The sequence below is a fragment of the Panthera uncia genome, assembly GCF_023721935.1.
Source record: "Panthera uncia isolate 11264 chromosome A1 unlocalized genomic scaffold, Puncia_PCG_1.0 HiC_scaffold_17, whole genome shotgun sequence".
NCBI lineage: Eukaryota > Metazoa > Chordata > Mammalia > Carnivora > Felidae > Panthera > Panthera uncia.
In genome coordinates this window covers 144,229,858-144,243,651 of record NW_026057577.1, presented here as the reverse complement: position 1 = coordinate 144,243,651, position 13,794 = coordinate 144,229,858, and the positions used below count along the sequence as shown (strand labels likewise).

The window sequence follows — 13,794 nt, the reverse complement described above, 5'->3', positions numbered from 1 at the left end:
ATTTCACCTCATGAAAAAAAATCAATAGAAAGAAAACGAGTAGGCTGTTCGGTCTGTATTTCTAGACATGCTAATGAATGATGGACTCTCACTGTATTGACGCCGTTTCACAGGGAAATAGCTATTCGCGCCTTACTCCGCTGGAACTCTCGCAGAAAAGCGTGTTCCATCTGCTCCCCAGCCAAGTCTCTCTCTCTCATCCTCTCTGTCCCTTACGGAATGACTGGATATAAAGACGGGGCCTCCCAGGTTTTGTGGTGGAGGAAATCCCACAGGCCCACGCTCTCCTACTCGATACTGAGTTCAAGAAATGTCCAAAAACTGAAAGTTTCCTTTAACTCAGACGGAGGCAAAAGTTAACCTGAGCTGGCCCAACTCTGTAAATTTGAAAACATCATACACAGATTCCAATATGCTGCCTGAGGCCCCACTACGGGTGCTACGTGTACATGGTTTCATCCTCTTAGGACCCCCAAATTTCTCAATTCTGAAATAAACTGGGCCCCAAGGTTTTCGGATACAGGACTGTGGACCTCTAGGAGGGTTACCGATGCTGTTATGTTCCAAACATGGCTGTGTGAAAATAGCCAGTGAGGCAGGCAATTCTAGAATTTTCTTTAACTGAGCCGTCAGCACAGAGCCCGACGTGGGTCTCGAACTCGTGAACTGCGAGATCACGACCTGAGCCGAAGTCGGACGCCCATCTGACTGAGCCACCCAGGCGCCCCAACTGCCTCCTTCTTCTAAAACAGAACCTCGACATGGCTGATCCCATGGTTTAAAACGGGCAATAATCGCCCAGAAACTTTGCCCCTACTTTTGTTTGCCCCCAGGTGACTGCACTGTAACTCATACCCTACAGGGACACGTGGGGTTTCTGTGAACATGGATGTCTTTTCAGGGGACATGTGTTCTTGGGAGCTACTCTTTGGAAGCCTGGCCTGTTTGGGCCCTGTTAGACCCAGGTTTAAATCCCAGATCCAATAACTTGCGAGGCACATGGCACAGGCACGTGGACCTGTGTCCCATGTGAAAATCGGGGAGATTTTCAGTTCAGCAGGACTGTTGGACCGAAACAAGGAGATGCGCAGAAACATGGGTTAGCTACCTTCCAGACCCTTCCCACGTTGACTTTCCTCCTCCAGCCGGCGGAGACACCCTCTGGGGACACGGCGTAAGGCAGAAGGCCTGGGGTTCACTCTTTTTCGCAGACAAGCTCAGAGAGACATGTATGTATTTGTGGCCCACGTTTGCATATTACAGGGTGGAAAGGAATAGATTTGCAGCGAGGTTCTGCAGCCAAACCCGACATCAGAACCTCCCAGGAGAACGGGTAACAGAGCTGGGGGCGCCGCAGACAGATGAGCTGTCGGGGACCCGGGGAGTGAGGGGCAGAGAGGTCATTTAAGGACACCTGGGCGCTCCTCAGGGTGTGGCCTCACTGGTTTTGATTTGGCTGAAGAACCAGATACCTGTGGATGGTTTTAAATCCGTAGCTCACTGTCCTAGCTGCACAGATGCCAGCCTGCCCCAGAGATTCAACCAGAAGGGCGTTTTCACAGGTCTCAAGGCGATTTCAATACTGTCGTGGAAACTGAGGGCACTGCCCATGGACCGACAGTAAGCATACGCCCCGCCTGAGTCAGGGCAGAGGCTCCAGATGCCTGCTTCTCCCGTCTGGGGACAGAGCCTCACTGAGTAGGAAAGAAAGAAATAAGCGGCACAGGACCCCACAGGGCGAGGGGTCACCAGACGTGCAGGGAGGAGAACAAACCTAACGTGTAACCGAGTGACGTGGCTGTGAAACACACACAGTCGCCCGCGTGCTCACCTGGGACTCTCCCATCCCTGGTCGTCCTTGTCTTTCTCTTCTTTGGTGTCTCCCGAATGCGGGTGCTTCTGCACGATGCGCATTCCGCCAGCTTTCACTACAACGGAAACAGAGTGGGGTGTCATCGACGTGGCAACGCAAGCACCAGAGAGAGGCGCAGGGGAGCTAGCTGGAAAGGTTCGGTCCCCCCTACGGCCACAAGTTAGTCTCGACGACCGGGCAGTGACAACGATTAACGACAGAGGTCAGTGCGAGGACGACGTGGCAGCCAAGGCAATCTTTGACTCCAGATCCACTTAGACGCTTTCCAAGGCTCTTGTTTGTTCCATTTGTTTCTTACAAGAACTTTGCAAGAGCAGGAGCGGACCCGGAGGATAAACCACGTGGACAAGGTGGCTGCTTGCTTTGGGTTCTTTCTGCACATCGTCTGGACTCGACGGGGTCCCCCTTAATCCCCGCCCTGTGACATTTTCTCAAATACCGATGATGCTGTGGATGGGACGATGCAGCCACAGGTGACACGGGACAGCTGCCGTGACACGGTCACAGAGCCCACGCGGGCAGAAGCCAAAACGTCTGTGGCAGCCGTTCCCAAACTACACTGTGAAGCCTCACTGTGGGCACACGTTAACTCTGTTTTTAAAAGTGGCCTTCCTGACACATAATTCACACACAAGCTGCCCACCCACGGGGCACAATCAATGGTTGTGAGTGTGCTCCGAACTGCTGTATGGCGATCGCCACAATCGACTCCAGCACGCCGTCATCACCCCAGACAGAAACCCCATACCCGCTAACGGCCCCTCCCCAGGCGCCCCTCCCCCCAGCCCATAGCAACCCCTCGTCTGGCTTTGCCTGTTGTGCGTATCTGGCCTGCTTCTTTCCCTCGGCATGTTTCCAAAATTCATCCACGCACCAGCCCGTGTCAGCCCTTCATTCCTTTTTATGGCTGCATGGTGGTGTTCTTGGCACGGACAGACCGCATTTTCCGTGTCCCTTTGTCTGTGGGACATCCAGGCTGTTTCCGCTTTGTGCCTAGTATGAAGGATGCAGCCATGAGCGACGTGTGTCCAAGTTTGTGTGTGGAGACGTGGCTATACACCTTCCCTCCCGTGGGCGCACACTTAGGAGTGGAGTAGCTGTGTTCCACGGTGACTGCACTCATCCTTCTGAGAAGGACGCCAAGCGGCTTTCCAAGGCCATGGCGCCATTTCACACGCCAACGGGTCTGTGGGTTCCCGTTTCTCCGCATGCTCGCCGACACTTGTTACTGGCTAACTTTTTCATTGTAGCCATCCTAGTGGGTGTGGAGTGTTAGCTCATTGTACTTTGACTTGTGTTTCCTCAATGGCTAATATGTTAATACTGCCTTCCAAGAAAACAAACAAAAACGAAACACCAAAAATGGGGACCCTAGGATCTGTTAGCGTGGGAAATGCTAGGTTGAACAAATTAATGCTTTTCCTCAAGACAGATTTTCTTGGCCGTTAGCATGCATTGTGAGCTTTATGAGGGGCACAGGGCAGAGCACCTTCCCCACGTTCATATGACGCCACGAGTCCCTCCCACCCCAGTAATGCTGGTTCTCGTCCTTCAGGACCATAGTCCTCCACAGAAGAGTTTGGAAATGCCGGCCTTATATCCTCAAACAGCCAGCCTCCCGTGACTGTCACGGGCACGTGCTGTGGGGTCAGTAAGCCACCACATTGCCCTCAGCTGTATGGTTTCGGACTGTTTAGCCCCTCAAAGCCTCGCTGCTTCATCTGCAGAAAGGGGGTAAGAGATGCATCCTGAGATCTTTGAATAAGAGAAGCTGTTGAAACCTTACCCCCGTGACAGTGTTTGGAGGTGGGGCCTCAGGGAGGTGATTAGGTCATGAGGGTAGAGCCCTCCTGGGCGGGATTAGGGCTCGTATGAAAGACCCCCAGCCCCCACCCCACCGAGGCACCCTGTCCTTTCCCCCGTGTGAGGACACGGCAAAACGATGGCTATCTACGCACCACACAGCCAAATCACTAGCTGCCGAATCTGCCGGTGCCTTGATCTCGGACCTCTGGCCTCCAGCACCACGAGAGGCTTCTGTTGTTTATAAGCCATCAGTCTGTGGTGCTCCGACGCAGCAGCCCGAACAGGACTAAGGCGGTGAGTACTTGAAACAAAGTGCAGTGTAGTGACCTGTGCTCACCGCCCTCAGGGTCGTGGTGTGGGGCTCTCCGTGTAGCCCCCCCTCCTCCGCACAGCTCTGCTCACAGACAGCCAATGTGGCAGGCCGTGTCCTCGGGGCCCTGCTGAATTAAGAAAAGTCCAGGGCAAGCTTCCTTATGATTCTAAAGAACAGGAAGGACAATGTGAAAAACACGCTCAGGCTCCCACACTTGGGGGTTATTAGTTTTCAATTTCCCAGCCAGAGTTTGCGGCCCGGGCCTCAGGAGGCCGACAGCACCTGCTTCGAGGCCAACAGCGCCTAGCAGCAGGCAGCCCGTCGGAAAAATGCAAAGCAGAGGGCGGGTAACATAAAGGACTGTGTCTGAGGACACATCTGCCACCAACACGAATTCTCTTCAAGGGGACCTTCTACTTGGAAAGGAGGAAATATAATCCTGTGTGGGAATTCTTCCAAAAATCTGTTTTTTAAAGAAAATTTTGATGTTTAGTTTTGAAGGAGAGAGACAGAGCGCAAGTGGGGGAAGGGCAGAAAGAGAGGGAGACGCAGAATCCGGAGCGGGCTCCAGGCTCCGAGCCATTAGCACAGAGCCCGACGCAGGGCTCGAACTCACAGACTGTGAGATCATGACTTGAGCCGAAGTCGGATGCTTAACCAACGGAGCCACCCAGGCGCCCTGAGCCCATCTGTTTTTATTTCAATCATTTTATTTTTCACTTCTAGGGCATTTCCAATTCACCCCGTCTTTTACTTGATAGGGTCTTTGTCGTGTCTTGTGTTTTTAAGTCTTTTCTGTGTGCAATCGTTTTAGGCACACTCGTGTCATTGTGCATTCAATTACTGTATGATCTGAGGTCCTTGGGAGTCTAATCCCACTGCGAATTTTGTCTGCTGACTGTCATGCTCATTCCGGTGATTGTATATCATGAGCTCTCCTTCAGAATGGCTTTGTCTGTGGGGACCTCTGGGGCCTGGGGCGCAGGCGGCCTCCCTTCGGAAAGATGTTGTACGCTTGTGTGAGACCAGTACAGGCACCTGGAAATCCTTTTTGTGTCAGATTTCTCAGAACAGGGATTGCCAAGCTGTAGCTTTGAACTCCTAGCCCCTGTAAAGGCAGGCCTGCGTTTACACGTTCTTACGGAGACTTCTTCTCCCCCGCCGGAGCCCAGGCTGAAGGAGAGTGGTTCCCCACCATCCCGTTGTGCTGCTGGGCATATGGGCTTCTCCTTTGCTCCACAGGTTTGACCTCTGAGCACCCCATTTTATGTTCGGTCTTGGGTTAAATGAGCCTGGTGGGGTGGGCCCTAATCCAACATACTGGTGTCCTTATACAAAGAGGAAGAGAAACCACCGCCTGCCTCATGTGGGCCCAAGGCTCATGCTAACTGTTCTGAATTTGTTTCTTCTTCGGGTGTGGTTCCTGGGGATCTCCCTCACTTTGGGCTCAGATTTTTTTTTTTTTTTTTATGAAAAGAAAGCAAGCAAAAACACCACTGCAGGTGGCTTATCACAATATTCCAGGTTGAGTAGTCTGTCAACCCTTAAGAAATAGAAACTGAAAGAAAATTCTGTAACATGTTAAGATAATTTTCTACTCTATTGAAATGTAAGAGCAGAGAGTTATGTTTTTGGCTAAAGGGGGCTGTAAGAATTGTCCCCCTAAAAGTTTTGTTTTTCTAAAAATTTTTTTTAAAGTTTATTTATTTTTAGGGTGTCTGGGTGGCTCAGTCGGTTGAGTGCCTGACTTCGGCTCAGGTCATGATCTCACGGTTTGTGAGTTCAGGCCCCGAGTCGGGCTCTGAGCTGTCAGCACAGAGCCCGACGTGGGGCTCAAACCCACAAACCGCGAGATCATGACCTAAGCCGAAGTCAGATGCTTAACTGAGCCACCCGGGCGCCCTTTAAAGTTTTTTTAAATTCATTTCCTCCCCATATATCCCACCCTCCGCCCACACCCATTAGAAATTGATCAAAGGTACTATGGGCTGTGTTGTGTCCCCCAAGTTCACATGTTGAAGCCCTCAGCCCTGTCACCTCAGAATGTAGTTGCAGATAGGGCCTTTAAAGAGGTGAGAAAGTTAAAATGAGGCTGTCAGGGTGGGTCCTAATCCAACAGGGCTGGTGTCCGTCTAAGAGAAAGAAAGGACGCTGGGGATGCCACCACAGAGAAAAAGTCACATGAGGACACAGCAAGAAGACAGCGGTCTGCAAGCCCAGGAGAGAGGCCTCAGGAGAAACGCGCCAGCACCTTGATCTTAGCCCTCCAGTCTCCAAGCACTTTGAGAAAACGAAACCCCACCTGTGGGATTTTGTTACAGCAGCTGGAGGTGACTAATACTCAGGCCCGTTTAAAACACAATGCCTGAATCGTGTCGACTTAGCAGACATAACACTTTGAAACTACAGCTCACAGATATGTCCTAGAAATGGACGAAAGTGAAAAGGGCTGTATAACCATACAAAGAAAGCCGCCCATGAAGGTCCAGTCGACATTTGAAATAAGCCAGCCCAAAGCTCCACGGCTCTGTCGAAGTCACTACACACGTCAAGGCTCAGTCCCCCCCCCCCCCCCCCGTTAGCACTTCATTTAATTTGGTTTATAAAAACAATGAACTTCATCAATCCCTCACAGCGTGTGTGGTGATTAATGCAGGAATAAAAAGTGCCAATAATAATAATAACTCAACACCGAGACACATTCATTTCAACTGGCGATAACTGCCAAAATCTATGACAGCATTTATTGTGGCTGTTTTATTGCCGTCACTAGAACTCCTCATTTGTAAAAAATACAAAGGCCAGAGTTATTTTTGCAGAAATCTTTGCAAATGTGAATATTTTTAGGAGACATTAGGAAAAAAAGAACTCGGAATTTCTCTCAAATGAAAGAATCCCAGATGCCCCTTGGAAGCGCTGTGCGCACGTCAGGGGCATGATCCTGGAGTCAGATCCCTGGGTTCCAATCCTGGCTCTGCCCGGGTGTGTGCGTGCACATGCACGTCTCTTCGCCCGTGTGTGTGTGTTGCTGCTGTTCTCTGTGGCTTGGGGTGCTCCGTCTGGGAGGAAGGGGAAACCGTGCTCTCCCAGCAGGGGGTGTGGAGGACTAAATGACTTAGCCCATGTGACACGGCTCCCCCAGCGCCTGGCACGTGGCGAGGGCTCGGCCAGTAGCTGCTCCTATTAAATGGGTTTTAACCCTCAGCATCTAGTACTTAGACCTCCACAGCCTGTGTCCTGGGTGCTGTCCTTTCCCTCATGACAGTCACCTAAGATGTAAGACAGGATGAAGGTCCAGGCTTGTGGGGATGGGGGATGGGGGAAGGGGGAGACACGCTGTAAAGCGTTCTGCTGATGTGGGCAGCTACCCAACAGCAGGACCGTTGTCAGTGTATCACCATCTAAGTGTGGAAGCTTCCAGGGAATCAGATCCCGGCTCATTCTTCAGCTTCACTCTTCCTCACCATTTCACCATACGGCTAGGTGCAGGCACCGTTCTCACCACTGGCCTCGTGATCTCCCACCTCACAGGTACCACGGGGTGGATCCCGAGGGTGAGGTGGGGGGAGCCGGCGGGCCGAGCCAGCGCAGAGCCGGATCCGGCCCTGAGGCCTGTGCCCTTAACCGCACCCTGCAGGCCTTTCTCTGCTTGGACCTTCCAGAAGACAGAGAGCATCACGGACCGCATAGAAAGACACAGTGATGGCCCGGGCAGGCTCTGATTACTGCCACCAGGCTGGGGAAGACCATGAGTTTGACCTTCAAAGCTCTCTACAGAGAGCTTCCTGCCTAAGGGGTAAGGGGAGGGGGGGAAGCATCTTCCTTGGTCAGACTTTGCCAGGGGGGACATATTGAGCACACTCTCCTGTGGCTGGGGCATCCCCTCAGGGGTCTGGGTGTGCTGGCTGTAAGGGGGTCGCTGGCGGCTTTCTCTGTCCGTGCTCAGTAGCAGGCTAGAGGGCCCCACAGCTGGAAGTCGGGCAGGGGGACAAGAAGGCTCTCCCTAGGATTACTCACGTCTCAGCCCCCATTTCACACAAATATCCCCAAAGCACTAACTGCAGGTGTCCCAGCACATCGTGAAAAGTGTACAGCACCTTTGTTCTTACCTGACAAGAGCCGCTGAAATGTTACTCGAGGGAAAGCTAGTCCAGCTAAAAGAAGGGGTGCGAGGGTCCCAGAACCGTTCAGGTGAGAAGAAAAGGAACCAGACCAGAAGCCAGCCGGAAGCTGTAGGTTAGGAGCAAACCCAATAATCTCAGGCAGGGCAGGTGAGCCGGGTGGAAGGTGGAGGCGGGCCCCCCACCCCGCCCCCCAGGGCTGGGAGGTCAGGTGGAGATGGGGGCAAAGGAGCAAGGTCCACGGCAGTTAGCAGCTACAGCTCCCCAGGAGCGGGCACGGAGAACTCACTAGCCAGCAGTCCTGACAGGGGCTTCCAGGTTCACAGGGGGGGGGGGGGGGGGGGGGGGGGAGTAGGGGGGAAGCAATGACTTGTGCTAAAAAATGAGCCCCTGAAAAATTTCCAAACTTACCCCTGATGGTTTGATCCCTAAGAGAGCAGAGGAAGAATGGAGGAAAACTGCTATTCTGCGCTTAGAATCGAAGACGAAGGTCGCAAGGCCCTGACATTATACAGGGCAATCCGGTCACTTTCCAGGGGTGGAAATGAAGTTCAGGGTCATGGCGTGATGGCCAGGGCCTTGGAGCTCTGGATCAGACCTAGACAGGCCGGGCCGCCCTCCACAGCCGTGCGCGCTCCATTCTGCAACGGGGCTGTGACCCAAAGGACAAACTGCACGGTCTGACTGGACCAGGATGGGGGGACCCTGCTGGGCAGCCTGGGCCAAAGCTGAGGAGGGGGTGGGGGCAGCCACACGGGTATCCTTCAGGTTAGGGAAGCCAGTCCCTAAAAGTGCAGGGAGGATAGGGGCCGAGCCTGGAAGCCCAGCAGAGAAACCTGGCACCAGCGACTGGAGCACAAGGCTGGACTGGAGCATAAGGCTAGGGGTTCACTCCCCATCCCAGCCGCCCTTGCAGGTGGGCTGGAGCCACTGAACTGGATTCTGGCCAAGGCTGGCTACAGCAGCCAAAGGAAAGTGATGCAGTGACCCGTGGAAGTCACAGAGTGACCGTAAGCCTCCACACCATGACCTACACCCGCTGTCCCCTCCGCACAGGCCATGCCAGCGGGGGCCCCGGCCCCTGCACTTGCTCCTTGTGGGAGGGCCGCCTGCCCGAAAGGGAAACAAACCTCGACCAGCTCAGCCCGGGATTCTGCGGTGTCTGTTATGGCAGTGAGCACTATTGGACTTACTGACAGAACTGTAATTAATACTTCATACTTTTAATATAACTGGGACTAATACAGTACTTGATACAATAGTGAGTGTTCCCTATATAAACACAAAGATTCCCCAAGCGGGGAAGGGGAAAGCATGTCCCGAACCAAGCACGAATGCACGGGGCGTCGTCCTGAATGGAAGGAACATACACAGAGCACGAAGCCAAGTCCTGAAGAGCAAAGTGAAACCTAAACTGTGTTTTAGAAATGCTGCGTTCCACCCCGACTTGAAGCGTCTGAAAAAAAATGCAGTGACTAGAAGGGTCTTTTTTTTTTTTTTTTCTTTTTCTTGGCATGTCAGGAGCGAAGGCAGACCTCTTCCCTGTACTCTGCCAGCGTTAATCAGTGATTGGGTTGAGGACACTGGGGGCAGGCTCGGCAAATTTGCGGCTTTATGCTTAATACAATAAAAGACAAATTAGTCTTTCATTGCTAGCAATACACTGGCCTCGGTAACATGAAAAACCTTCTGGAGATGATTTAGGGAGAACCATCACCCACAATCTTTTAAATGCATCCTTAACTCACATTTGAGTGATTGATGTAACAAAGAATTCAATTATCGTGAAGTTACTAAAAAAAGTAGTCTACTTCCCGTTTACTTTAAATAAATACAGTCGTGTTTATATTTCCGTACGACTCTGCTCTAGAAGGGATGGGAAGTCTACTTTTCAAAGAAAACCATATGTAAAATTAGTAACGCTCAAAGCTATCCATAGATTTACGAGAACTTTACTGACATACGGTTTTGGCTACCCTGGGAGATGGAGGGGAACGGGGCCAGCAAAATGTATTGAAGAGTGAGATTTTATCCACGTCGCTGCCACAAACTCCCGAAGACAGGCAGAAATGAGTAATAGTGTGTCTGATAATTACGTTCTCCTTTCTGCCGTGGAGCACTGGTCCACCTGTGTGTAGTTAATGCAACAGAACCTGTGTTGCGTGATGCAACAGAACCTCGCTAATTTTAACTTTGCTAATCTGTATTTGCAAGAATGCTCATAAAACGAGCGGTCTCAGCCCATTTCTCCACAGATACTTTGTAGCTGAGAGCAGTGGCGGGGTCTCCGATCATTAAGACTTCATTACTTTTACCAAGGGCCCGGCCAGGATGACAGGAGCACTGCAGCCTGGGAGGTGATGCCTCCACCAGTCTTGCCCCGAAGCTGGTATTTAAGGTGGTGGTTTGCACCACTTTGGGGAGCTACTCCGTTTTCCTTGGTCTCTCCCATAAACACAGGAGGCATACGTGTTACCAAACTTCTGTTTGTTTTTCTCGTTAGTCTGTCTTTTGTGAGCAGTAGGAGGGTCCTCAGCCAAGAATTTAGAAGGGTGGAGGGAAACACTGGCACACGGTAACACTCAGCACAGGCTGGTTACTACTTCCGCTGCTAAGATGCTACCTAAACTGGCTCACAGCCTCCCTGCATCACTACGACTCACTGGGGGCAGCTCAGAAGTTCAGGGACCTTGCGGATCCTGCATGCTCTGTCTGGGGAAAGTGAGAGGTGAGAAGAGGCTCGGCTTGGGAGAAACTCACTAGGGAGCTATTTATTATTTTGTGCCTGACACTGTGCCAGCCCCCGGGGATGAAGATCTCAGTAAGTCCCAGGCAGAAGCAAGGAGAAGAGAGGCAGACAGGCGCACGTAAGTGTGACAGTAAGGAAACGGGATGTCATAGGGATGCACAGGAGGGTCCCTGGTGCAGACAGCAATAACGAGAAAACACAAAAGAACATGAAGACAGTCATGGGAGAGAATTTTATTGTTTCTGATTGAGGATGTAGGCACAAGTCTTTGTCATCCAACTTAAGCACTTAATGAGAGGGTTCCTAAAGTTTTTAAGGTTGTTATTTGATTTATGAACGGTGCTCTTGGCTATCTTTGATGATTATTCTTTATTATAGCAGGTCTTTCTCTTTCTTTCTTTCTTTCTTTCTTTCTTTCTTTCTTTCTTTCTCCCCCCCCTTCTTTCTTTCTCTTTCTTTCTCTCTTTTTTTCTCTTTCTTTCTTTTTTCTTTCTTTCCTTTCTTTCTTTCTCTCTCTCCTCTCTTCTTTCTTTCTTTCTTTCTTCCTCTCTCTCTCTCTCTTTCTTTCTTTTGTTTTAAATTTTTAAATAACATCTACTCTGCAGAGCTTCCTACTCTCTGGCCGGAGTAAGCAAGCAGACCCTGAGCTTCCCCGCAGGGAACTCTGTGATCTGGGAGAGTGCGCTGAGGGGCACTACTGGGAAGCAAAATACCGCAGGCCAAGCCGTAGAAAGCAAAAGGCCCCTTTCTAACCTGTGCCCCTGGGGCAGGATGCCAGGCACTTCCTCCGACTCTGGCCAAGAGTGACCAGTCTCAGAAAATGCAGAATAACAGTGACAGATCCCTAAGCAGCTCCTTCTTGACTGGGAACCCAAAGGCTGAAGGACCTGTCCTGAAGTCATTTGAGTTTACCTGTGGGGTTAAATGCCCTTTGGCTCTGATCCTGATGGATGGAAGGGACTGAGCTGAAGAGTGTCCTGGGCTTTCCCAGAGGAAGATCAGCTGGCCCAACCCTCCCATTTCAAAGATTAGGAAAAGTAAGCCCCAGAGAAGTGACAGGCCTCAAAACTTAGAACCCCAGGTTCACTGCTCACCAGTGAACAAAAGTTGGTTCCTTGCACCTCAGGGCATAAATAAGCCATTCAGTTCGGAATTCGCAAAGCCTAGCTGTTCACAATTCACAGAAAATCAGAGTTCTTTAAGAAATTTCTCCCAGGGAGTTAACAATGTACAGTTTATACCTCTGATCCTAAAAATCTCCATATGGATATGTCTCTCCATGCAATTTAATTACTGCTACGTGGATTTGGTATCATTCCAACAGATACACTTTAATGCCACTCATTCCCCTGGGACAGGGGAGCCATGGGCAGACTAATGCCACATAGTCCAAGGACATGACTGCAACTGGAGGGGTTCCTTCCTGCAGAACTGCCCAGGTGAGCAGGCAGCTGGACGTGGATCCCTAGCAGGAGGAATCCAAGGTCAGAGTTATCTTTAAAAAAAATCCCTCTGAGGTACTGTTTTTTGTAACTAATGCAATGGCCCCAAAGCCTGTCTTCCCCAAATCCCACGCCTCCTAAGTCCCCACACAGCAGTCAGCCATTTTTCTTCCCTAGTGCCAGTTAGCCTTCCTGTTGTTGAGAGCTTTTTTCACCAGCGAAAAATATTACCTACTCTGGAATGCACCTTATTGAAAAACTGCTCCGTTGCCCCTGTTGAGGCAGAGACTTAGTGTCCTAACGTGAGGACAGCAGATGGCGATTAGGCGACTCTACTGTAACAAGAATGGCACAAATGGGGCACAGAAAGCAGCCACGTTTCCATAAGGCTTCTGTTACTAGAAGGCTGAGTTCATAACACTAACGTGTACAGTTCAGACTCTGAAAGACCCACACGCAGAGAGGCACCGGTAGCCTTTGAGTCTCTCCCTGTGTCCTTCCATATGGATCGATTGTCATTCCGGAGACAGCGACCCGTTTGGACAGAGTCCAAAGAACAAACGGGAACCCTGCTCCGAGAGGGAAGAGGTGGGCCCTATGAACTTAAAAAGTCTGCTTAGATTCGTTTTTTGTGTTTTTTTTTTTTTTCTCGAGAAAGCTGACTCTTTATCCTGGATTTAATTAACTTCCTTGGCTCATAAGTTCAGGATTTGCAACAACAACAAAAAAAGTCCGAGGAAAAACTTTTAAGAAAAAGTTGGATGCGAAAGAAAGTCGGGAAGGGGAGGGGGGGGAATCACACTGAGTGATTAATGATAAAAATTATTTCCGCTTCTCCAGTTCTTTTATCCGCACGAAATGTTGTCAGCCTACAATTAATCGTCACCACGACACGACACACACGGACTTTTCAGCGTTCCGGCTGCCCGTTTTCCTAAGACATCTGTCTGTCCCTTCTAAGTACGCACTCGGCCCAAACTTTCTCGGGGGAAGTTGTGCAAGCGACTTTCTTCCAATCATTCTGATTTGCATGCAACTCCCACGGGCTGGCGAAGCCGGGGGCGCTCGGAGCCCAGGGGGAGCCCCCGAGCGGAGCCCCCGAGCGGCCCCCGCGCCCCGCAGCCGGGGCGGACGCCCCCGCCCGGCGCCCCCTCCGCGCCCCGCGTCCGCAGGTTCGAGCCCGCCCTCGCGCCCCGCGGCGGGAGAGAAAGTGGGAACGAGTCAGTACCGGCGGGCGGATGTCCGGCTTTCGTCTCTAGCTTCCCCTCGGGAGGCGAAGACATGATGCGACCGCGCGTTCGAGGGGCTGCGACGGCGACGGCGACCAAGGCGGGCTCGCGAGCCGCGAGGGAGGCGCGCGCGAGCTTGAGCGCCGGGCTGCGAGGGAGGCGCGCGCGGGGGGCGGCGGGGCCGCGCACGGAGGCAGCGACTGCGGTCGCCGGGAGGGGGCGCGGCCGCCGCGCGCCGACGTGGCGCGTCCCCCTTGCCCG

At 51.8% G+C, this 13,794-nt stretch overlaps 1 protein-coding gene across 2 annotated transcripts in view; it reads right to left on the bottom strand.

Annotated features, from left to right (window-relative positions):
- Positions 1 to 13,794, bottom strand: part of DAP (death associated protein) — a 63,502-nt gene extending 49,708 nt beyond the window's left edge. Inside the window, exons 1-2 of one of the 2 annotated variants that reach the window (XM_049648273.1) lie at positions 13,533 to 13,794; positions 1,832 to 1,928 (exon numbers count right to left, since the gene is read on the bottom strand). In XM_049648273.1, the coding sequence (XP_049504230.1) occupies positions 1,832 to 1,928; positions 13,533 to 13,587 (152 nt within the window). In that variant the 5' untranslated portion in view covers positions 13,588 to 13,794. The remainder of the gene's footprint in view (positions 1 to 1,831; positions 1,929 to 13,532) is intronic. The other variant, XM_049648274.1, reaches the window with a different exon arrangement.